The sequence below is a fragment of the Uranotaenia lowii genome, chromosome 2, assembly GCF_029784155.1.
Source record: "Uranotaenia lowii strain MFRU-FL chromosome 2, ASM2978415v1, whole genome shotgun sequence".
Classification (NCBI taxonomy): domain Eukaryota; kingdom Metazoa; phylum Arthropoda; class Insecta; order Diptera; family Culicidae; genus Uranotaenia; species Uranotaenia lowii.
The window spans coordinates 237,939,174-237,961,399 of record NC_073692.1 but is presented as its reverse complement, the minus strand read 5'-3'; the positions used below and the strand labels follow the sequence as shown (position 1 = coordinate 237,961,399).

General features: G+C 37.7%; 5 protein-coding genes across 9 annotated transcripts in view; 2 read left to right on the top strand and 3 right to left on the bottom strand.

The window, feature by feature from the left end:
* The first annotated feature begins 1,333 nt into the window (after positions 1-1,333).
* On the top strand, positions 1,334-2,850 carry LOC129746553 (protein C10). Its single transcript, XM_055740247.1, has one exon. It carries the CDS (start codon positions 1,544-1,546, stop codon positions 1,892-1,894), a length of 351 nt encoding a protein of 116 aa, XP_055596222.1. The 5' UTR covers positions 1,334-1,543; the 3' UTR covers positions 1,895-2,850.
* A 1,743-nt stretch (positions 2,851-4,593) lies between these two features.
* On the bottom strand, positions 4,594-8,739 carry LOC129748349 (endoplasmic reticulum junction formation protein lunapark-B). 5 transcript variants are annotated; one of them, XM_055742926.1, is made up of 7 exons: positions 8,292-8,739; positions 8,059-8,112; positions 6,980-7,209; positions 6,716-6,915; positions 6,271-6,654; positions 5,980-6,201; positions 4,594-5,578 (listed from the first exon to the last, which is right to left on the bottom strand). In XM_055742926.1, exons 2-7 carry the CDS (start codon positions 8,083-8,085, stop codon positions 5,421-5,423), a joined length of 1,221 nt encoding a protein of 406 aa, XP_055598901.1. In that variant the 5' UTR covers positions 8,086-8,112; positions 8,292-8,739; the 3' UTR covers positions 4,594-5,420. The 5 variants fall into 5 exon arrangements, with proteins under 5 accessions (XP_055598901.1, XP_055598900.1, XP_055598898.1 ...); XM_055742925.1 differs by having other exon boundaries at positions 8,059-8,124; positions 8,602-8,651; XM_055742923.1 differs by lacking the exon at positions 8,292-8,739 and adding an exon at positions 8,199-8,223 and having other exon boundaries at positions 8,059-8,124.
* Positions 8,740-9,117: 378 nt separating this feature from the next.
* On the top strand, positions 9,118-10,796 carry LOC129746108 (MTRF1L release factor glutamine methyltransferase-like). Its single transcript, XM_055739569.1, has 2 exons — positions 9,118-10,167; positions 10,276-10,796. Exons 1-2 carry the CDS (start codon positions 9,649-9,651, stop codon positions 10,735-10,737), a joined length of 981 nt encoding a protein of 326 aa, XP_055595544.1. The 5' UTR covers positions 9,118-9,648; the 3' UTR covers positions 10,738-10,796.
* A 7-nt stretch (positions 10,797-10,803) lies between these two features.
* On the bottom strand, positions 10,804-17,275 carry LOC129746107 (histone-lysine N-methyltransferase eggless). The gene is made up of 9 exons (XM_055739568.1): positions 17,113-17,275; positions 14,882-17,046; positions 14,558-14,828; positions 13,971-14,320; positions 12,631-13,896; positions 11,598-12,380; positions 11,482-11,524; positions 11,234-11,394; positions 10,804-11,168 (listed from the first exon to the last, which is right to left on the bottom strand). The coding sequence occupies exons 2-9, from the start codon at positions 17,033-17,035 to the stop codon at positions 10,962-10,964; spliced, it is 5,235 nt and encodes a 1,744-aa protein (XP_055595543.1). The 5' UTR covers positions 17,036-17,046; positions 17,113-17,275; the 3' UTR covers positions 10,804-10,961.
* Positions 17,276-18,388: 1,113 nt separating this feature from the next.
* Positions 18,389-22,226, bottom strand: part of LOC129747978 (uncharacterized) — a 28,426-nt gene continuing 24,588 nt past the window's right edge. The window contains exons 5-8 of the mRNA XM_055742426.1: positions 20,127-20,202; positions 19,965-20,066; positions 19,833-19,902; positions 18,389-19,766 (exon numbers count right to left, since the gene is read on the bottom strand). Coding sequence (XP_055598401.1) covers positions 19,542-19,766; positions 19,833-19,902; positions 19,965-20,066; positions 20,127-20,202 — 473 coding nt within the window. The 3' untranslated portion in view covers positions 18,389-19,541. The remainder of the gene's footprint in view (positions 19,767-19,832; positions 19,903-19,964; positions 20,067-20,126; positions 20,203-22,226) is intronic.

Genomic DNA, 22,226 nt, shown 5'->3' with positions numbered 1-22,226 from the left:
CTGGAAATTTTCCACTTTGAAAATATGTTAATGTAGAAGGATTCTTGGTTTTCAAGATCGGTACAAAAACGTTGCATTTTCGAATAATTTTTCTATAAAATAGACCATCGAAGTTAGAAAAAATGGTGGGTTATCCCCAATGAAATTAGCAAAACTTTAAAATTATTTCAAAGTCTTCCACTCTTCCATAAAAATGTTCAAGTCAATGCAGTTTAAGGTCCTCATTATAATAAAGTGATCAAAACACAAATTTTTATTCAAAACCACAATCTTATATTGGCATTTTAGTAAACTGAGTTAACACTCATTTATTGATGTTAATTGTTCTAAATAAGAATTGTATATGGTAAACCGGTTGGATTAAAATCATGACAATCAGATAAACACTTAAAATCAACCAGCTAGACCTTTTTAAAGCTGATTTTTTATTTATTTTCGCACGTTTAAGCTTCAAAACGACATTACATTCATTTATAAAATAAGAAAAAACCTAATGCAATCTTCAAAGGACCAAAAAACTTCATATAGGCCTTACAACATGATAAAAATAAAATTGGAATTTACTTTCGTTCTAAAACTAGTTTTTCGAAATTCCTACCATTCTCATATAAATTTTCGATACAATCGTTTTTGTGACGTCACAAAAAAAAATTATATGGCTCTCGGCACTACCTTGGTTCAGCTCAAGGAATATTTAAATAAGGTAGTGGCGAGAGCCATATTGGATTTTTTTTGTGACGTCACTAAAACGATTGTATCGAAAATTTATGTGAGAATGGGAGATATTAACCGAACAGTAGCGCTACAAAGTGCTCTATAGTAGAGTTTAGGAAATTGGGAAGCTTTTGGGAACAGGCATATAATTAAAAAGAAATTAGCTCCTAATGTTATTTTTTAATAATGATTGGGCAAAACTTTGTCATAAAGATAGACACGTCGACGGAAACACATTTGATTTTTTACAAAAATTAACGAAAAATGTGCAAACAGCTCTCACATAAGAGCAGACATTTCAGAAGTTCATTTTTTCATAAACGAAATAAAACTGTAGTCAGTGATACAACTCTTAAATAAATCTATAAAAACTCTAAATCATTTTAAATCTTCTTCCAGTACAAAAAACAAGGAGCTTAAACTGCACTGACTCGAACATTTTCATGGAAGACTTCGAACTAATTTTAAAGTTTAGCAAATTTCAGTGGTGAAATCCACAATTTTTTCGAACTTCGAAGGTCTTTTTTAAAGAAGAATTTATTTGAAAATGCTACTTTTTGCACCCATCTTGAAGAGAATCCTTCTACAATAACATGTTTTTAAAGTGGAAAATTTCCAGCAGATTCTTCGAATTATCATTGAAAAAGAAAAGTTTCCTTAGTATATTAACAGATTTTTCGTGATTGTGACGTTTCAGCCTGTACCAATACTAGAGCAGGGCTTCCTTGGCACTACCTTCTTTAAATATTCCTTGGGTTCAGTTAATCGAGTTGTTTTTGACAAGGTTGGATTATTTTGATCAACAATTTGCAATCCAAATCTATTAGATATGTCCTACCTATCAAATTTCACTGCCGAAACAGGCAAAACCATTTTAATCGATGTGATAAAGACCGTCAATCTGCCAGAAAATGCCAAGAGGCTATCAGAAGCAAAAGCCAACTCGGGCAAGGAAATGATAAAAATGATGCAGTACGTATTCCCTTTAGTGATGCAGCTCCAGATAAATGTCATCAAAGAATACGGCTTCCCACCGAACCGCGAAGGATTGGTCCAGTTTGAACAGATCATTCGGGAGTTCGAACGGGAAGATGTGGACATTGCCCGGCTGCGTACTCAGGTCCGATCCATCTATCTTCCGCCGATCAATATAAACAGCACCAATGATGTGCTGATTTAAGATGTGAATCACTGCCGTAAATCATAGCGGAATAACCAGGAATACGAACTATTTGCCAACATTTTTCCGTTAGTTTTCTTTACTAATTCCATTCTTGAGAATGCAAATGGGTATGATAGTTTAGTATATAAACCATTTTGAACTGAGTATTAGATTAATCAAGATTAATTGATAACTTTTTTTATGAAGGATTAATAACCGTAATTTATGTTTGTTACTTTAATTTATCGGCCTTATCGGTGAAAAGTGATGTCCTTTTTAGTGGGTAGAATTTATTTAGAAGCATTTTCATCATATATAAAACTTTTGTTCCTCTCAGGCCAACTACTATGAAGTGGTAGATACAGATAGAGTTGCATCTGACACCACACATTTATAGGTCAAGCGTGGTTGGCCCCATAAGATGAAAACTGCAAGATACAACTCTATCTAGTAGGCCCGTGAGGAACAAAAATTTGATATGTGATGATAATGCTTCTAAATAAATTCTACACGCTCATTTGCACCATCTTTCATTTTATCTAACCTTCTATCCATCTATAAAAAAAATCATAATCTTTAGATGTCCCCACTTAAAAAAACATCGCTTTTCACCGATGAGGCCGATAAATTAAATTTATGAATAACTTTCAGACCAGTCGTTCATTAATATTAAGGAACATTCTTTCAAACATTTCAAGGAGAAACAATGCAAGAACGACATCATAAAATTTGGATGCTTATTATTCGACAAATAAATTATGGTACATATATTAAAATTAAGATATTTCACAAGCTGTACGTACTTATTGAAAGTGCAATACGTACCTATGTGCTGCCAAAATAAGTAGGGGGTAGTGACACTTATGTTTTATTTCTAACAGATTTTCAGCTGACATAGTGAATAAGCTTTGTAAGATGAATGTAACTTGTGTGTGCGTTTCATTATTTTTGAAAATAAACCTTTTATAACGAAACATTTTTTTTATTATGGTTATCACACATGTATTTGCCGTTTGATAAATTGCAACTTAAAGGTATTTACACTCTTCTCGAAACCAGATAAATAAGGTATTCACACAGGATATATTTAGATTTTTTACAGTTCAAATAAGTACACTAAAAGACAAATATATTAGGCATAAGCTAATCCATTGCCTGTATTTAAAATAACTTTTAAATTTTTCCCCCTTTTTATGTGAAAAAGTTCTGTGATTTTTTCTCTGCCGAAGCACATTAAATTTACAATGGTCTACTTTTTATCTTCATCTTTTTAACTAATATTTATTTAATAACAAGAAGGGAAAAACTATATTCTCCATTTTTGTTGGGAAAACGTATTTGTCGCATTAAGAAATTCCACTTTTTTTAATTTAAAGGGATCTAAAAACACGGTAAATCATTGAAAATAATATCTACAACTTATTCACTTCTGTTCACTTTTAAGAATAATTTGTTGTTTTCGTTCACTTTTTTATATTTAAGTAATACCTAATAAATCATTTAAAATTATTTAGCTATGCGAGTAATTAATAATGTTCCGATAATTAATTTATCAAATGTTAAAATATATTGTAAAAAATAAAAACAACCACGAAAATGGCTCGTTTTAGTTAATTAACAGATAGAGAATACTTAAAAATCATACAAGTTTTTGAGCAAAAAAAATCTTGTTATGAAAGCAGATTAGACAATGTGAATTTCATGTGCTTAGATAGAAAACCTTTCACAGAAAAAGTGTGTAAATATCACAAGCTATTGAGAGTTATTTAAAAAAAATGCGGTGAGTTAACTTATGCGGAATACTTTAAGGGGGCATCCATAAATTACGTAACGCTCCTAGGGGGGGAGGGAGTAAGCTCCAGCGTTACGAATTGTGACATAGGGGAGGGGGGGAGGTATGCTCATCGTTACGTAACGATTTTTTCCTTAAAAATTTCAGTTTACTTAATCGCAACTATTAACTATATTGATGTCATGCAAATTTTGCACATGATAAGCAAACCAAAATCAGCTTAAAATTTGTAAGCTTGAATATGGTTGAAGGTGGTTTGTGATCTTTTCTATTTAAAGATTCTGAGATAGACTCCTTGAAATGTATATTGAATATACGTGAAATATTTGTTGGAAAATCGAATATTAGGTACATTTACTCCCAAAAACTCAATTCAACCTCAAGACGGAAATTTTAATATTTTTTCTCAATTGATTTAAAGAATGCAATATTGATTACTCCGACGAATATTACTAAGTGGAGTATATTTTACATAAAAAGTTATGCTCCATGAACAAAATGAAGTTAACAAGATAGACCATCAGTGAACAAGCACAGAGCAACTCGTAAAAAGACAATCAATTAATTTTATCAGAGAGTTATCATCAATGAGTACTAAGAAGCGATTTGTATAGTTTTGAAGAACCTTTAAAAAATTTTATGTTCAAATTATTTTTTAATCTTCGAAAATCAGTATTTAAAAATATGAGAAGACGGGGGGGAGGGGGTTGGTATCAGCGTTACGTAATTTTCATAGGGGGGTACGTCTAAGCGTTACGATGTGTGACATATGGGGGGGAGGGGGTCAAAAAAGTGCACTTTTTGCGTTACGTAATTTATGGATGCCGCCTAAGTCCATTAGTGTATTAAGTACTTACTTTTATTCAGCGATGCAATATAAATATATGGAAGTAATTTCGATATGTTTTAGTTGAGTAAATCAGAATTTGTTTTATAACAAAAAAAACCTTTATAAGTTGTTACAACGCCGATCCAGCTTTTTTTTTTACTAAAAATCTACCACTCGATTCGATCAATATCAACGTTCTAATGTTAAAGTAAGTTTTTAATAAATTAATTTTCTGGATTCACACTTGACTATAACGAACCACTTCCCAAATTTACCGCATGCAAAATATTCCAGGTCACAAAAAATCTTTTTCTTCAATATCGCACACATAATCAAGAAACTTAATTCTAAATGCTATACAATTAATCGGGCCAAATGAATTCAAAATAACTAATTTTTTTTAATAATCTCGCAAAAGTGTTGAATCGACACATGTCTAAATGCTGCGTTTTTCTTGTGTTACAGTATCTATTTCTATAGGAATTAGTTTCTTTTTGATATGAAATCTTAAAAATCACACAAAATGTGTGATGCTGAAATTAAACTAAGGCTAATGTTCAAAAAACTGAAGCATTTGTTGCAAGGCAAATAAATAAGGTGCGTATTGTTATGTAACCAGATGTTAAATGAATATGAGGGTATATGAACCAAAATTATGGAATTCCTTCAAATGTTCAGTGTCTAGATCCTATGATATCTGACTGCTCGATAGATATTTCTTCAAGTAGATTTGGATTGGTGCAATAGTCGAACTTCTTTGATTTGGACTTTGCTTGCTAACTTCGAGTGCACTACAAAGTCAAACAAGAAGACGTATTTCGTGTAAGGAAACGGTGCTTACCTGTCAGTATATCGAGCTTTCTTTCCGGTTTATTGATAATGCAAAAACTACCGTTGGTTTCAGTCTAATGTTTCACCAGAATTTAGGTATTTGATGCTTTCCCGTCATCCAATGTATTTTGTTCTTGTCCCTTCGGGGTACCATCTGAACTGGGATTGATTGGTTCATCCTGAATGAGATTGTCGTCTTCTTCATCCGGTTGGGGGTCTTCTGTGGGAGTAACTTCGTCCTGATCCGATTCTATGACAATGAATAAAACATTGATCAGCAAATATCAGAATGATCTTTGGACTTATATCAAGGAAGGTAACACGACTTAGTTTATAGGCATGAACAAATGAAAAAAATGCTAAAAAGAAAAAGATGGGGTTGGGGTTTCACCACAAATTGTGTGTTATCAAAATAGTTAAAAATTTGTGAAGTCATTCGATCCAAATCCGAAATATGCTTTCTCTGCAAGCTCAATTTGTAACATACTACCCCAGTTATCAGTTATCAGGAAAGATTTGGCTGAGACGTAGGTATAGATTAAGATTTAATGTACGTATTACTTCTACAGTATTACACACATAGATTAATCACGGTAATGATAAAACTGGATAAAAGTATAAACTCAGTGTTTAAAGAAACACAATTCATACCTTTATCAGCTCCTTCGTCGTTTTCTCCACCTTCGATTTCTGATGGTGCTTCCGAAGTAGCTAGCGAAGATGATGAACCTCGCTTCTCGCTCAATTTATCTAACTGGGCCTGCTCAAACGGCAACCGGGGGGCAAGCGGTCTTTGCTTCTTTGCAGGATTAAATGCACCACAGAAAGCACAACGGAAAGCAGCATATTCGTATTCCTCTTGTAGAGCCATTCCTGATTTGAAAGAGAGTTAACAATTGAAACATTAAATGCTCAAAAGAAAATCATTTGCCATGGAATTACCATTATGCATAAGACAGTCTTTGCAGATCATGGCAAAACGACTGTTTGGCCCGTCACCGACTAGATAGTCCACCATCTTTTCCAACACCCCTTTTTGGTTGTGATTGATTATTGGATAAGGAGTCCGCCTGTAGGGCATCGTACCAGAAGCCATTCCAATGGGTCGTTGAATCAAACCACTTCCCTGAAGTCCACTGCCACCTGCTGCCATCATCTGCTGGCGCTGGTTCAGGTTGAATCCGATCGGTGTAACTGGCATCTGCCGATTCGGAGTCATAGACTGTGGACCAGGAGCGGAAAAGGGACCTGGTTGCGGACGAAGTTGAGCCATCGGACCTTTAGGTGTCATTATTTGAGCGGGGGCGCCTTTTGGTGGCGAAAGAACTGCAAATTAAAAATTAAATAATTTTTCAAAGCACAATGTATGAAGATAATTGCTACGTACCATTCAAAGATTGCATCTGGGCTTTATGCGATTTATCTCCGAATTTATTGAGGATGTCGACTGCAACCTTGTATGTCTCTTTGTCCATCACTTTTTCTAAAATTTTTTTCTTCTCTGCTCGCAGATCTTTCAGTTTATTTGTATTTCTGACAACCTTCCGCTCGAAATACCATGCCAATATTTTTTTCATAATGGTGATACTTGAATCAAGAATTTATTGTTAGAGTCATAAATCAATGGAAAAAATATCTGTCATTAGCTTACATCATCGGAGAGATCAGAAGTGGTAACGAGTGGATTATTCGTTCGTTCCAAGTCGGTGGAAAGAATACGAAATAAAACACGAGGAAAGCGATCACGTACAGACCAATCGAGACAACTAGAAAATTACCGACAAAACGCTTCTGCTGGGCTTGGGTACTGATGGTATACGCTTCGATGTCCTTAATCTGCTCCTCCAGATTCTCTAGCACTTGGTAGGTTGTTTTTTCCTTCTACGAATAGATTATGAACAAAAGTGAAAATTACTATCGCAACGCATCAAAAGTACAGCCGAACACGCGACCAATCACACAGCATTAAAAAAGATTAATCAATGTAGGTTCCTGCAGGATGACTTAACAAACTAGCACAAGAAATTAGATATATTGCTGACAGCAATTTGTGTAGATGCGGCAATCCAGCGGCATTGGATATAGGATAGAAGATGATTTGCATCCAGCCAATGAGGAAAAGCTAGTAAAATTTCAGAATGTAAAAGCAGACCTCTGCAAGGCAAGCAGTAAAGCCTAGTCCACACTAGGAGACGGTTCGTCTCGAGACGGTCTCAGCGTCTCCCATTTTCTTCGGGTTTCTCAGGTTTCCAACAACAAGAGACAACAAAGTTCGTCTCATAACAAAAATCGCAGTTCATGTTGCCTAGTGTGAACTAGGCTTAAGCGTAACAAGCCATGTTTCAGATATTTCATCTAGAAAAAAATGTACATGGGAAGATGTTTGGCAAAAATCAAAGCCATCACTCACTCCCTGGAATGTAGGTATTCGAACAAACATGTACAATGATGAAGCAAACTTGCTCATCGAAATGTTTCATACTCTGTTGTATGTAGAAATTCAATCTGTCTTTTGTTCGTTTCAGTAAATAATGCATTCTGTATATCCTGAACATTGACCATGTTCGTATAAATCTATTGAACCATAAAGTTATCCAGGCAAATGATGCAATGTAGGCCGTAAAGTACCGTACCTATAGTAGGTACATAACGCTACAGACAGTTGCGCGTTCGGTGGTCAAGGACGAATTGTTGTTGTGGCTTTATATGTACATATCAACAGGAACTTACCCGGAATCTCGATATGATGGCACCCATAGTTCGCGAATGATAAGGCGCTCCACTCTAGAATCAGTACTGAAATGTTATACAAATGCAAAATAAAAATTATTTTTTCCCCCAAAAAGTCATTCTAATTATAAACCAGAAACCGAGATCCAAAAATAACCGGTTCAATTGGCGTCTTCTCGAGTATAAAAATCAGAGTCCACTGTAGTTTCCCGTAAAAACCTTTCATATCGCACCTTGGAGTTGTTGTCTCAATATCTCTGGATCTTGGGTCGAATTCATAAAACAAAAAATCACTTCCTTTCCCCAGTTTTTGACACGGGGCAACTCTTTTTTTTTAGTTTTCTCTTCTTATCACTCTAGCTCGCGCTTGACCAAAATGCACTCATCACGAAACAAAAAAAAACTACAGTGACGCGTAGTTTTTTGTCTAAATTAAGCTGCCGTAAATCTATTGACAGACATATTCGTAGATTTATTTGAAACACAGTTATTCCCGCGATGGTTAAACAATCTTTTCCAATGCACTTTCCAAAAATTATGCACCTTCTAATTCGATTTAACCATTCACTTGTTTCTGCCAGCCAGCTCACCGTTTTAACGCACAAATCGAATAAAAGGAAAAGATGTGCGCGATTAAATTTATTTACCAAACACCATCACAACCCCGCAAGGAAGAAGGCAAAATTCGAACTGAAATGCCCAGATTTTTTTTTCAGTGTGCTGTATTATTTACACACTGAACAAAATCCGACTATAAGGATTATTAGGAATTTTATATAGAACGCTAATGGAAAATCCAATAAACGAAAATGAAAAAATCCGTTAGATTGAACTATAATTTTTTGGCTATGATGTACCTGGTAAGAACTATATTAAATAATCAAATAAATTTTATACGTTATAAGTTTTGTAATATATCTGAAACTCTAAGATTTTTTATAAATATAATTTGGTGTATCATTCATGAAAACTATACCAAATCATATTTATGAAATTTATTATGTGTTTTTCAATAAAAAAAACTATATAGGCTTGTGATATAGTCAGTTCCTGAGCCGATGTTCGTGAGTTCCGAGCCCAAGAGTAAACATCGATCTCAGTTGTACCGGTTGTACCGGATCAGTTTTTCATATGACGGTCCGCCTATTGCATAGGCTCTACAGTCGCAGAACTATTGTTAAATGAAAATAATCCATGGATTTAATAAATATACAGACACAGATGAAGGTAGCTTTGGTTACCGTGTGGATTTACGCTTTTGCTCGGTGCACTGATCCTGTTGATGAGCTCGTAACGTGTTTTTGACCTTGAATCGTAAAAAAATTGAAAATGATCATCTTCCCATGAAATCCATCAATGTTGTAGCACAAAACATTTAATACAAAATGCTTTTGTAAAACCTTGAGCAATGCGCATGCCGCGCGCAGCACGTGCGAGCAGCATAAAAAAACATGTTTGTCAACAAGCCTTCAGAAGTTATGTTGAATAACAGTATAGATATCGATTCCAAACAGTGCTATGTATATAAGTCGAATTTTCTCATTTTCATTTTGAGGAATAGAATTTAACATACCTAATAAGTAAGTGACCATGTTCCTATCACGATCTGGGGCTGGGGCGCTAAGGCAATATTTGAAGGGTCGTTCAATTCAGGCAATGCTCAGTTCGGACGCTCTAAATTCAACAACATGGGCACCAAATAGCGTCCGCACTGTCCAGGACCAGTGGCGCTCTCGGTTTGAGCAGGAGAAGATTCCCGAACCCACTACTTCTATTACTAACATTTTAGCCCATGTGTTAAAACTGGCCTGTCCTGGAGATGTAGAAAAGCATCAAAAGCTAGAACTAAGCAAAGAGCAACTAACGCTACTGGCTGATTTGTGTGAATGTCGAATGGCCCGTATGCCCATACAGTATGTCATCGGGCAATGGGATTTTGGTGAACTCACACTGAAGATGGCACCGCCTGTGTTCATACCGCGACCGGAAACGGAAGAGCTGGTTGAGCTGATTCTGCAACAAATCGATACTGACAAAGAGTTTAGATTTCTCGAAATCGGCTGCGGAACCGGAGCGATAGCATTGTCGATTCTATCGCAGGTGCCCAATGTACGTACTTAGAAGAATACTATACAACGAATAGTGATGTGTTCTGTTATATTTTAAACCGGAATAAAATTTTCAACTAATCCAAGCCTTCCTCTCTTTTCTTAACAGTCAACAGCCATAGCAATAGACCAAAGCAAATTAGCATGTGAATTGACAAAGGAAAATGCAGAAAATCTAGGATTAACCGAAAGGTTACGAATTTTCAAACACAAACTGGTGGATAAAATTCCGGAAGCAATAGAAATCGAAACATTTGATATGATTGTTAGCAATCCTCCTTACGTCCCATCCCACCAGTTACTGCAGTTGGAACCGGAAATCAAAGTATATGAAGATTTACGCGCATTGGACGGTGGCCCTGATGGCCTCAAGGTTGTGAAGGCAATTTTGAAAGCCGCAGCAAAGCATTTGAAACCAAAGGGTGTGTTGTGGCTTGAGGTCGACTCCTCACATCCTCCATTGATTGCCACATTTCTGGAGAAAGAAGGTTCGGAACTGAGGCTCAAGTACATTTCTTCTTACAAGGATCTTTTCAAAAATGAAAGATTCGTTGAAGTGGCAAAGCTATAAAATGTTATTTATAAATAAATTATTTGTTAAGGACAAATATACTTATTCAAACACTTAAACGCTGTATTTACTGTATTCATGATATTTATTTGCTTAATACTATGTCCATAATAGAAACATTCACAGTTTGTCAGAATATTAAAATCTAACCGTCGCTCGGATAAAAACTAAAAGGAAATACACGTAATGACGTTTGTGTGAGACGTTTCAAGCCAGGTTTCGATTTACAGCAACCGTTGACGACAATTTTCCGCACCGCACTGGCAATACAGTACTTTACCTGGGACGGATCCAACATCGTAGTTGTAGTTCCATGTCAATTCACAACCAGCCCGGATGTTGCTGAGTGCGAAGAAGGCTACCCATGGGAAACGCAAATCGTGCGTGTCAACGAAAACGTTTTGCACAAAGAGATTCGGGTTGCAGGAATGCTAATGGAAAAAGTTAAATCAATTAAAATTTCTACTAGCTGAAATCTATAGATTTCGAAACTAACGTTGAAATAACGTCCGAGATTGCCTGATTTTTTGGCATCCATAATGTAAATGGCTTCATGCTTCCCCATCATTTTACGTACGGACCGAAACTTGGCGAGTCCATTAGAATCGTCTTCCTTGTTCATCTCCAAAGTTGGTACTAAACTCACCATCTCACGTTCTTAACAAATAAAAAAAAAATAAGAAGATAAAAGCATTAGGGTATTAAATTTTAGTAACTGGATTCAGAATCGATGTTCAAACATACCATCATCTGAACCTGTCCGGTTCTCATCTTTCTTTTTGTGTTTCTGAAATGAAAACGAGGTACAAATAAGAAATAATTCTTCATAGACAGAGGACAAAATTGGGACACTCATTTACTTTTTGTTTCTGCGTTTCTGATCCCTTTGAGTCATCTTTGCTGCTGTCGCTACGAAGAAGTTGCGATCGCGTTTTAATAACCTGGTTTGTGGTTTTGACCTTGCCAGTAAAATCCTCATCAGATCCATCGCTCAGATCCTTTTTAGCATCATAATCTGGCCCATCGCTATCATTTTCACTCTCTGATTCCACCACATCTGTCTCGTAACCTTCCTTTAATTGTTCCACGGTTTCAATGTAATCTAGGTCGGCGAAATACTCATCCCCGGCTTTGTTCTCGTTCATCTGGCAAATATTATTTCCTGCTTCCTCGGTCAGCAAATGTCCTGAATAGATGCAAATAAAGGATCCCTTGGGGACATCGTTCAAACATCGGATTCCCCAGCCCCGGTTACTCGTTTTGAACACCTGTAGTTTCGTTTGCAGTGGATGCTGCACTACTCGGTTCAAACAATTGCTCTTGCAGCGACAATTAGCGTTGCATTCATAGATACCGGTTAAAACCGCTTCCTGCAGGCGCTTATACACATAACCGATATTATCGACAGGAGTGTTCGGATTGCCAAATTTGGCACCAGCGATAGTCAACTGCCAACATTGGCAGCGAGTTTTATCCAAACAATCATCCTCACAATCGCATCCGCACAAGAAATTAGGATCCAAATTGAGATTGACCCCTTCCGTTGGAATACGCTCGGTCGAGTATATACAGGGTGGTGGTTTGGTGTCGTCGAAATAGTTAACGCAGGGCACGGCCATATATTCTTTCCCATCCGAAAGATCCTAAAATAAATTAAAACAAATATTTCAGTATTTTGCTTTACGGACCCACTGAGGACGCGAAAACAAAGTTTTCACTTGTGCCGAGCTCTAATTAATTACTAAAGCAACCGACAAGTAGGTATATTGTAAAAATCAAATAATTGCACCAAGAGGTGCTACCTCGAGAAAATCCAATGTAGATCAAGGCAAATGTCTAAATCTGTTAAGTAATTGTACTATGAGATCTTTTGTTTGAAATAAATATACTAACAGGGTTGTGGTAGATGTGATTCTCAATGACATACTCCGCCAGACAATGTACCATCGGGTCGAAATCGAAGTTTTCTACGTTGAGTAGTGCCTGGGTCATGCGAAGATACAGATGGAGTTCGTACATATTTCTTAGTCGCCTTCCGCAAGGAGCTCGATAAACTACAAACACCTTCTTGTAGCGCATCTTGCAAAGCTGTCGTTCCCAGCCGGACAGGAGAGGTTTGGCAAGTGGACTATATGATTTGAGATTGTGTGTTATTTTAAACAGGCAACTTGGGTTGCAATCATGAGGTTTGTATTTCAGTGGCGGCAGATGTTTTTTGGCTGTGTAGTAAACGATTTTGCCCTTTGGTCGATCATCCTCACAGTAGATAGTTGAACTGTTCATAAAGACGGCTGATGGCTGTGTTTGAGGCTGTGGTAAAGATCTGCTAAATGTGCTCTTTTTGGCAACCGAACGAATAGAGTTATCATTCGTCTGCTGGTTTATCTGTTGATGTGATATATACTTGTTCTGTTGTTGTTGTTGATCGTTCTGTTCTTGCGTAGTGGTGGTCTTTTTAGCGTCTTGCTTATTTTGATCCTCATCATCGTCATCATCTAAAGTGATGTATTCGATAGATGGTTCATTTCGTTTCTGGAATTTAGAGAATTTATTGTTTTGCTTGCTCATGCTTAGAGCCTTCTCCTGGTAGAGTGGACCCAAACGGGTGGATCCCCGGTAAATCCATTCATACCGATTGTCGTCCGGAAAGTGCAGTTGAACTAAACTTGCATCAATGTCAACCACCTTTGCATAGATCCATTTTCCCTTCCATTCAGTGATAATTTTTTGTCCCACTTTGACCTGCACCATTGGTCTTTGCGAACGGTAGTTCAATAGATAATTACGAATAAATTCTTGCGAATGAGGATGGATATCCTCCCATACTTCTTTTGACTCTTCACAGACCACTCGGACATCGCCATGATTGACGTACTGTGCGTAGCCATCATCGAAGAATATTAGATATCGATGAAGGTTATATTTTCCAAACGATTCCGCAATGATTCCAGGGTAGTACGAGGTCGTCTTCGATTGCTGCGAACTCTGTTTCGCGGAAAGTAAAGTAGTTCCAGCATCGAAACGAGCAATAACTCGCGTCCCGAGGGGAAGCTTAACATTGAAAGAATGTCGGTACGCCAAATATTTAGCTGGAACTACTTTGATGGGCGCAGTTCCAGTTGCCGTACTGATCATAAAATTTACTTTGTATAGAGTTTTCTAAAATGAAAAATAAGAAATTGTAGCACATTGTTTCTAGTACCTTATCATATTCATAAATTAGATAAACTCACTTCGGCTACCGAGACTGCTTCCACAACCTGACATTCAGCCCAGTTACTCAGCAATTTGTGCTTGACGGCGAAGAAAAATTGCCCGACAACTATTGCTGGACGGTGAAATTCTTCCTTTTTGGGACCTAGAGATGCACTGGCTGGCTTCTGCGGAGACGATGCTTGCCGACTAGAAGACGTTTGCGTTTGACCAACAGTGGCGGGTTGATTGCGTAGGTCTACTTCGTGAAAAATGTTGCACGGTGGCAATTCCTGGAAGCGAGGCCGGGATTTCGAGTATAATTGAAGGTGAATCTTGTCCACTTTTCGCTGCAGCTCGTTCAGCTCGTTGTTAATTTCGTCCGATAGTTCTAAATTCGATAGTAGGGCAAAAAAATTTGTTTAAATGACTAGGCTTATGTGTACATGATTAATATAGCGAAACAATATGATGAATAGAAATGAGTGGTTTAAGACCAAGAAAAGTTTTTTATATTCTTTTAAAGATTTATGATGTCTTCAAAACACTTTGATCACTATTACAGTGTATAAGACAATAAAGTGCAAATTAAACAATTTCATTATCTATAAATTTAATCGATACTTACTCGCATTATATGCAATCTTTTGTTTCATAATTTGTTCTGTCCAATCAATCTGCTGCGTTATATTAATCTTTTCGAAAGTGCTGGTGAGAATGCTGTTCAATTCCGATTCTACCAACGATATGATATCAGCAGATAGAGGTTTTTCGGATTCCTTTTTGGTTTCTTCATCCTCCTCCTCCTCGCTGCTGTCAGAAATTTCAACAAGTTCATTTTTTCGAGGCATGTCGGAGAATAGCAGCGGCCTGTGATCCTCAACAACACCACAAAGTTCCTTTAATATAAGACGTTTAGGCTAGATATTTTAGTAAAAAAAACCATACTAACCTCATATTTTTGTATAGACTCATCGTAGCACGTCAGACAGATTCGTTGTCGTTTATTTTTCTTAGGAACTCCGTAAAAGTTAAGTATGAAAAGTGGAGCCGGAGCACTTTGGGATGATTCTCGTTGACACTCCGGATTAACACAGTCAACCGAAACAGTTTTGGGGGTAGTTTTGTTACTTTTAGGATCGAGCTTTTCTGTAGCTACGGGGGCAGATTTCATGACTGCGGCTGTCGGAGCTGCCTTGGACTGCGTTTTGCTGCCATTTCGTTCGTTTGTTTTCTTAGGACGACTCGAACCAATCATTATTACTTCTTCGTCAGAATCGCCTGTGATGAGTTGGGGAACTACTGATTCCTCCGGAGGACATTCTATCTCTTCAAAATTGCCTGATTTTTCATCCAACATAATGATTTTCTTCGGCGATTTTTTTGATGCTTCCTTCTTTTCACCGAGGGCTTGTTCATTTTCATTCAATTTAACGGCTATCGGTTCGTCAATTTGCATTTCTTCTTCCTTCGACAATTTTTCATGAGTTTCGTAAATGTCATTGTTTTTTTCTTTGTTTACTTCAGATATGGACGATTTTTCAGTCAAAGGTGTATTATTGGTATTTTCTTCAGTGATGTGAGTATCATCACCAATCATGACAACATCTTCATCATCGCTTGTTATTTTATTTTCCGTTGAATTTTTTGGCACCAAAGCTGATTCAGTTTTGTTATCTTCTTCTATTGGTTTATCTTCTATTGTTTCAGTGGATTCTTTCATGACAATTTTATCCTGACTATCTAGCCGATGATTTTCACCTGAACCTGAACCATCTTCGATCAAAATTATATCATCCTTCGATTGTTTTGCTTTCCCATTAGGTTCTTCTGAAATTGGTTCATTGGATATGGTTTCAGATTTTGATTCTTCATTTGTATGGATGTCTTTTAACACTACATTGTCTGTGTTTATGGCGCCGATTTTATTTATTTTTGGTTTATCCTCTGAAGTTTTTGGAGACGATTCTGGAAGAGCCAAGTCTTCTTTCTTCTCCTCAATTGTTTCTTTTTCTAGACCTTCTTGTTTTCCATGGTCATCATTTTCGGTTGTTCCTTGAGAATCGTCGATTAGAATAATTTCGGAGCTTTGACTCTCATCATCAGATATTTGTTTTTGCGTTTCTAAATTTTCCGTTTTATCAATTGTGTCCGATGTTTCACTAGTCGTGGATTTTAAAACTTGGCTTTTTTTTTCTACGCTCAGTTCAACTGTTCTATCGGAAATGGTGATAGTTTCTTTTGATTTTTCCGTTGAAACCTCTTTGGAATCATCATTTGATTCTATCACGGATTGAGTCTGAATAGATCCCGTTGTTATTTCTTCTATTTGATCAATGTTATCTTTTTCGTTATGGAGATCTTCTTGATTTGTTTCCTCCAGGGATGATGAATGCGTTTCAACTCTATAAGTATCTTTCATCTCTTGATTTTCTGTCAGATTACAGGCTTTGTCTTCAGTTAAATTCTTTAAGGATTCAGTGCTAGAAATGTTGTCTTTTCGTGATTCAGAAACAATCGTTTTATTCGGCATGTTTTGCATTTCCTCTTCGTGTGGATCATTAACATTCCTATGACTCGGTTTGTTATCCTTATTTGAATTTGCGTCATCCCTCGTACCTTCTTCAGTAGGTTCTGCAACATCCGATGATACAAGCAAAACACTCTCTTCCACAGCAATAATTAGTGGTTCATTTCCGTCTTTGGAAGTTCTAGAAAATTTGGTTTCCTCCTCTTCAATAGTTGTTTTGTTCGAAACTCCTGAAGTCTTGGACAATTCATCGTCTACGGGGTCTTGCGACACATCAATTTCTGCAGTGACTACTTCGGCATCAGTGTTTGGGAATGCTTTACCTTCATTCTGTTCCGTCACCTCCATTAAATCCGCCTCTTCTCCGCTATCATCTAGCACCGTTATGACTTTCGGCATCTTACGTTTGGTTGGGGAAAATACATCGTCAAAATGTTCTTTAGAATCGCTTGCGATAGCTTCAGAAACATCGTTATCGATTTGAGAAATTCCTTCCGACGTAGATTCGAGTGTGGCTGAAGCTGTCGCTGGTTCATCAGTAACAACTGACTCCGATGTGTCTTTTTCACTTTCCATTGATACCGGAACTGCTCAGAAAATAACAATTTTATAACCTCAATTATAAAGCTGTTTTTATAGAAAGAATGATTTACCTTTGGGTGAGATAGTATTGAAATTCAATTCACCAAAATAGTTGATGCATCAATATTCGAGGTTTTTAAAAGAAATTTAAACTTTTTGAGGTAATTCAGTTTATTTAACTAAAAATGCGATCGATTTTTCCCACTACCGAAACAGTTATGATCAGGGGTGCCAGGTCGTTTCGACAAAAATCAGGACATCCCGAAGCTAAAAATCAGGATTTTTCAGGACACCTCTGGATTCTTGAAAATATTAAGGATTTCTGCTTAAATTGCATAAATAAAGGCGCAATACATGTGCTGTTAACGCCTTGATTTATGCACCAACAATAAGCAGTTTCTTGGCTGGCCTGTAGTTCATATCGAAAAACACCATTTAAATATCATCGCTGAACCGAAGATCGCCATCTGTTGAATGCGTTTATCTATTTCATAACCTATTTATTCGATTTTCTTATAGTTAAACTACAAATTCGATTATATTTGAGAAGTTTTTATGAAAATCAGGACAAATCAGGACATTTTAGCGACCAATTTTAGAAAATCAGGACAAATCGAGAGTTTTTGAAAAATCAGGACGGTCTCTCAAAAATCAGGACAAATCCTGATAAATCAGGACACCTGGCACCTCTGGTTATGATGGACGCCACAAACATTTTTTTTCTTTTTTTGTTGTGCTCTTTTGTTGACAGCCACACGCTCCTTTTTTAAACTTAAAATTAAGTTGTTTTGGTTCCAAACATCAATTCGGTGGCAGCCTGGCAGCCCTCTACTTGCATGCGTTCGACTGGGCCAAGGTTATTAAATAACAAGGTTCTCTGACTTCGTCAGTAACGGCTTGTTCGTAAATTGATTATTTCTATCGAAGTGATTTTTTTTTATCGGTGCTGGCGTTCGTAAATTGTAAACAAACGTATGCAAAAGCATTGGAAAGTGATTTGACATCTACCAAACAAATCGATCGACTGGATGCATCACCCAAAAAAATCAATTTACGAACGCGCCGTAAGTAGGCGAGAAGAGCGCGGTGAGATTCAGTGAGTTTGTTTGTAAGCATTGGTAAATTTGTTTGGGCTGAGGGCTTTGTTGGTAAACAAACTCCACGAACTCCGCAGTAGCAAAATCAAAATGGCTGAATCGGGAATTTCCAGGGGGATGGCAAGCTGGTTCTTCTTGCGAACAAGAATCTTTTTCTTTATTATTTAGGTCGCATTACCGTGGACGAGGCCACAAAAACAAAGTCAAGAATGGCAGTTAAATTTTCTTGTTAGGCAATATTTGTCTCCCATTTTCCCAGTCCCAACAATATAATATTAATTTTGCGTGTACAAGTTTGCTCACTTACGGCTTGCATTTGAATGCATTCTCCTGCTGCTGTCTGCCGCTCGCTGAATCCAACGTGGTTGCTAGCCCTTTGATGTGGCGGATGGATTTGACGCGCTGACCAGCGCATCCAGACATCTGAGCATCCAGCCACTGGAACCACCGGAAGCATATGGCAGTTGATTCTTCCCGCCGATGCAATTGCTACCTTTGGTGCTGTTGCAGCTGTGATGTTGCAGCTCAGGCTGCTGAACCGATGGCACGACTCTGTCACGCCGACCGACGTTTTCCCTGATTGAAACGATTGTTGCCAATCGCAGCACATGCGCCTTACGCTTCCTGCAGTCGTCCTGGCCACCTGTTTCTGGACGCAGTCCACGCGGCTTTCGCCTCCTGCGGTTGTCGCCGACACTGAAACCAGCACGCAGTACACGCGGCTCTCGCCTCCTGCGGTGGTTGCTGACACCTATAATAGCACGCAGTACACGCGGCTTTCGCCTCCTGCGGTGGTTGCTGACACTAACACTAGCGCGAAGAACACGCGGCTTTCTCCTTCTGCGGTGATTGCTGAACCGAAACCGACACGCAGTACACGCGGCCTTCGCCTCCTGCGGTGATAATTGCCGAGCTCAAAGCCAACACGCAGTGCACGCGGCTTTCGCCTCCTGCGGTGGTTGCTTCCGTGACACTTGCTCGCAGTTCCCGCGGTTCTCTCCTCCTGCGGTGATTGCTGAACCGAAACCGACACGCAGTACACGCGGCTCTCGCCTCCTGCGGTGGTAATTGCTGAATCCGAACCCGACACGCAGTACACGCGGCTTTCGCCTCCTGCGGTGGCTGCTTCCCTGCGTCCCGTGAGCGGCGGCTGCCTCTGATCACGGCGCCCGATCCTACCGGATGTTGCCTGGGACCCTTGAGCACAGATGTGCTGCCAGAAGATGCGCACACCTTGGCAACCCGACTCGGCTGCTGCTTTCAGGGATTTTGTTGCCACCAGAGTAGCACGACCGAAGCAGGTGATTGCTCCACTGGAATAGCGAAATGGAAGCGACCGGAATTGCAATCTGATCCAGCAAGACTTGACACCTCTGATGAACGACCACCTGGCAAGGTTAAACTCAAACGCGGGATGCGGCCCTCGTAGCTGTGCAGCTTGTTCCGGTGGGGATGTTTTGCAGCTGGGCTCGCCAGATGGATGGTGATTGGTGGATGGAAGGTTTGGTGGTAACGTGATGAATGCCGAAGATTTTGCCAAACCAGATTTGCAATATTATTGCCAAATAGGTTTTGCTCGAGAAAAGGAAGTTTTTCCCAAGATTGTGGTGGTAAAAAAGAAAGGGGTCCTGGCGATGAAAGCGTGTAATTAATATTCTCTTTTGTTTCTGCTTTACAATTCGAAAGGTACTCACGAAATTCGACCCCTTTTCCGATGATCTTCTCGTGAAGTTTGGCTTCGGCCCGGATGAGCACGTGGCTTTTCTGATTGGGGGGAGAAAAGAGGAATTACTTTCCTTCTTCTAATTCGCTTTCAGCTGACTTACTTGGCCCTTTTGTGATTGATGTTGGTTAGGCGATTCTCCGTTCGTCGTCCCTGAGTTGCTGGCCGTGAAGTTGTTACGAGGCCAGGTGTAGAGCCGAATCGCCTATGAGGAAGCGAATCATTAGAAAAATCGTCTTGCGGCTTCGGTTGATTTTCAACCTACCTTCTCTGTTTACCCCTAGCGGAGCACACGCGTTTCCCTCTTGGGACGACAAATCGGCACACGGCCTCTGTGGCCACTGTAGGGATCAGGAAAGAGTAAGAAATGTTAAATAAATTGAGCCCATAGTTGAAGTAGGTTGGAACGGTTAGAATATGCCCTAATAGAAATAAGAGTGAGCGTTACGCGTTGTTACCCTTTGACAAAGGAGATTAATGCCATATTCGTTTTCATCTGGTGGAAAGATGGTTGTGCACCAACTGCTGTCATCTTCATATAAAAAAAACGTTTTGACAGCACTTGGTGCACTACCGGTGCACCACCAGGATGAAAACGAATATGGCATAAGAGAGCGTAGCTTAGGCGTGTTTGTGAAGGCTGTCGATACTGAGAATACGGTCGTATGTACATATAGTGAAAGCGGATGGAACAGCTAAATTGTTGCACGTGTTGAGATTGTGTTTGTGAACTGATTATATGCGGGCCTCGTGGCATGCGCGATGTTGAGCGGTAAACGACAGTTAAGAAAACGGATTTGACGAGTACGGACGACGGTTCGCGAATTTCTCGGCTCCGAAAAGCGGAAAAATGGAAGCGTGGCGTGCGAGGAGGAATATCCCGGTCACTACATTGGCGCAGCATACGCTCCCAAAGTCAGTTTTTAAATATTTTTCTTGATAGTGTTTTTGTAAAAAATATGCCCAAAGTTCTGAAGTGAAAATAATCTGCTAAATTTTGCAGTGAAAAATATCTAGATGAAAGATTGCTGGTGCCTTTTTGTTTGGTGTGGAAATAAAATGGTGGTGAAAGAAACTTGAAATGCCTTAACTGTTTTTATGAAGAGTTTTGTAAACGAAACAAAAAATGTTTGAAGATTTGGAATGGATTAGATCGATGTATCAAAACGAAAAATTATTTTTTAAAAAGAATTTTTTTTATGAAATAAACGAAATTTGATCGAAAGAAAAAAAATATTTTGGAAACATTTTTTTTCTAAAGTAAGCGTAAAATTGCGTTTGAAAATCGAAAATGGCGGAAGATTGAAATGGAAAAACAGCTAGATGTAAGAGTTTTTGAGGTGAAATTTTTATTAAAACGAACGAATAATTTTAAAAGCGTTTTAATGAAACAAACGAAATTTAAACAAAAAAAAAACAATTCGAATAAAGTTTTATTCATCAAAAAGCGTAAACCGAAATCGAAAAATATATTTAAAATTCAAATGGATGAAAAAAATTGAAATGAGAATTTGATATGAAAAGTTTTTCTTAAAACAAGCGAAATATTATAAGAAAATTGATTATATCGGAAAGAGTTGACATAACCAGTTGTACTGGTTCGAAACAGTTTTTTATGAAGATTTTTTTAAAACGAAACAAGAAATGTTTGGAATTTTTTCTAATGCATTGGATTGAAGTATCAAAACGAAAAATTATTATTTTAAAAGAAGTTTTTTTTAAATAAACGAAATTTAATCGAAAGTAAAGAAGTAATTTTGGAAAGATTTTTTTTCTTTTGGAAAGCGTGAAATTGCATTTGCAAATTGAAAGTGGCGGAAGATTGAAATGAAAAAACAGTTAGTTGAGAGCATTTGAGTGGATATAACTAATAAAAACAAACGAATAATATAAAAAGCGATTGTATTGATTTTAATGAAAAAAACGAAATTCAAACTTGTAATAAGAAGAGTTTAACAGTTTTTCTTAAAACAAACAAACTATTATAAAGAAATTGATAACATCGGAAGGAGTAAATATAAGAAAATTGTATTGGTTCTGAAACTAGACAAATTATTGAAAACAAAGCGGAAAATTATTGGAGCATTGAAGCATATTTTGTATTAAAAGCGGATAATTTATTGAAAACCTTGTTATTAAAATGGGTAGGAATTAGAAATGCTTTTTGGGAATAGTTTGTTGTGCGACAATATAATCTCAAGTCGAAAAATGATTTCATGATTAAAAGTGATCATTGGAAATTGGGAATTAAACAGTACATGATGAGGAATCAGAATGAATCGACAAGCATTGGAAACACTTTCTAGTGGTTTGTATTAAGATGTGTTTTATAAAAACAAAAGAATTATTTAGAAAAAAAATCATA

What these genes read in the sequence shown, in the direction of transcription:
- LOC129746107 (XM_055739568.1), bottom strand. Translation starts at nt 17,035, where the DNA reads ATGGAAAGTGAAAAAGACACATCGGAGTCAGTTGTTACTGATGAACCA. An exon ending in AAAGATTGCATATAATGCGA is followed by an intron (nt 14,321 to 14,557) that starts GTAAGTATCGAT and finishes TATCGAATTTAG; the next exon opens with AACTATCGGACGAAATTAAC. An exon ending in ATCACATCTACCACAACCCT is followed by an intron (nt 12,381 to 12,630) that starts GTTAGTATATTT and finishes AATTTATTTTAG; the next exon opens with GATCTTTCGGATGGGAAAGA.
- LOC129746108 (XM_055739569.1), top strand. Translation starts at nt 9,649, where the DNA reads ATGTTCCTATCACGATCTGGGGCTGGGGCGCTAAGGCAATATTTGAAG. An exon ending in TTCTATCGCAGGTGCCCAAT is followed by an intron (nt 10,168 to 10,275) that starts GTACGTACTTAG and finishes TTTTCTTAACAG; the next exon opens with TCAACAGCCATAGCAATAGA.
- LOC129746553 (XM_055740247.1), top strand. Translation starts at nt 1,544, where the DNA reads ATGTCCTACCTATCAAATTTCACTGCCGAAACAGGCAAAACCATTTTA.
- LOC129748349 (XM_055742926.1), bottom strand. Translation starts at nt 8,085, where the DNA reads ATGGGTGCCATCATATCGAGATTCCGG. An exon ending in CTTCTGATCTCTCCGATGAT is followed by an intron (nt 6,916 to 6,979) that starts GTAAGCTAATGA and finishes TCTTGATTCAAG; the next exon opens with TATCACCATTATGAAAAAAA. An exon ending in AGACTGTCTTATGCATAATG is followed by an intron (nt 6,202 to 6,270) that starts GTAATTCCATGG and finishes CTTTCAAATCAG; the next exon opens with GAATGGCTCTACAAGAGGAA.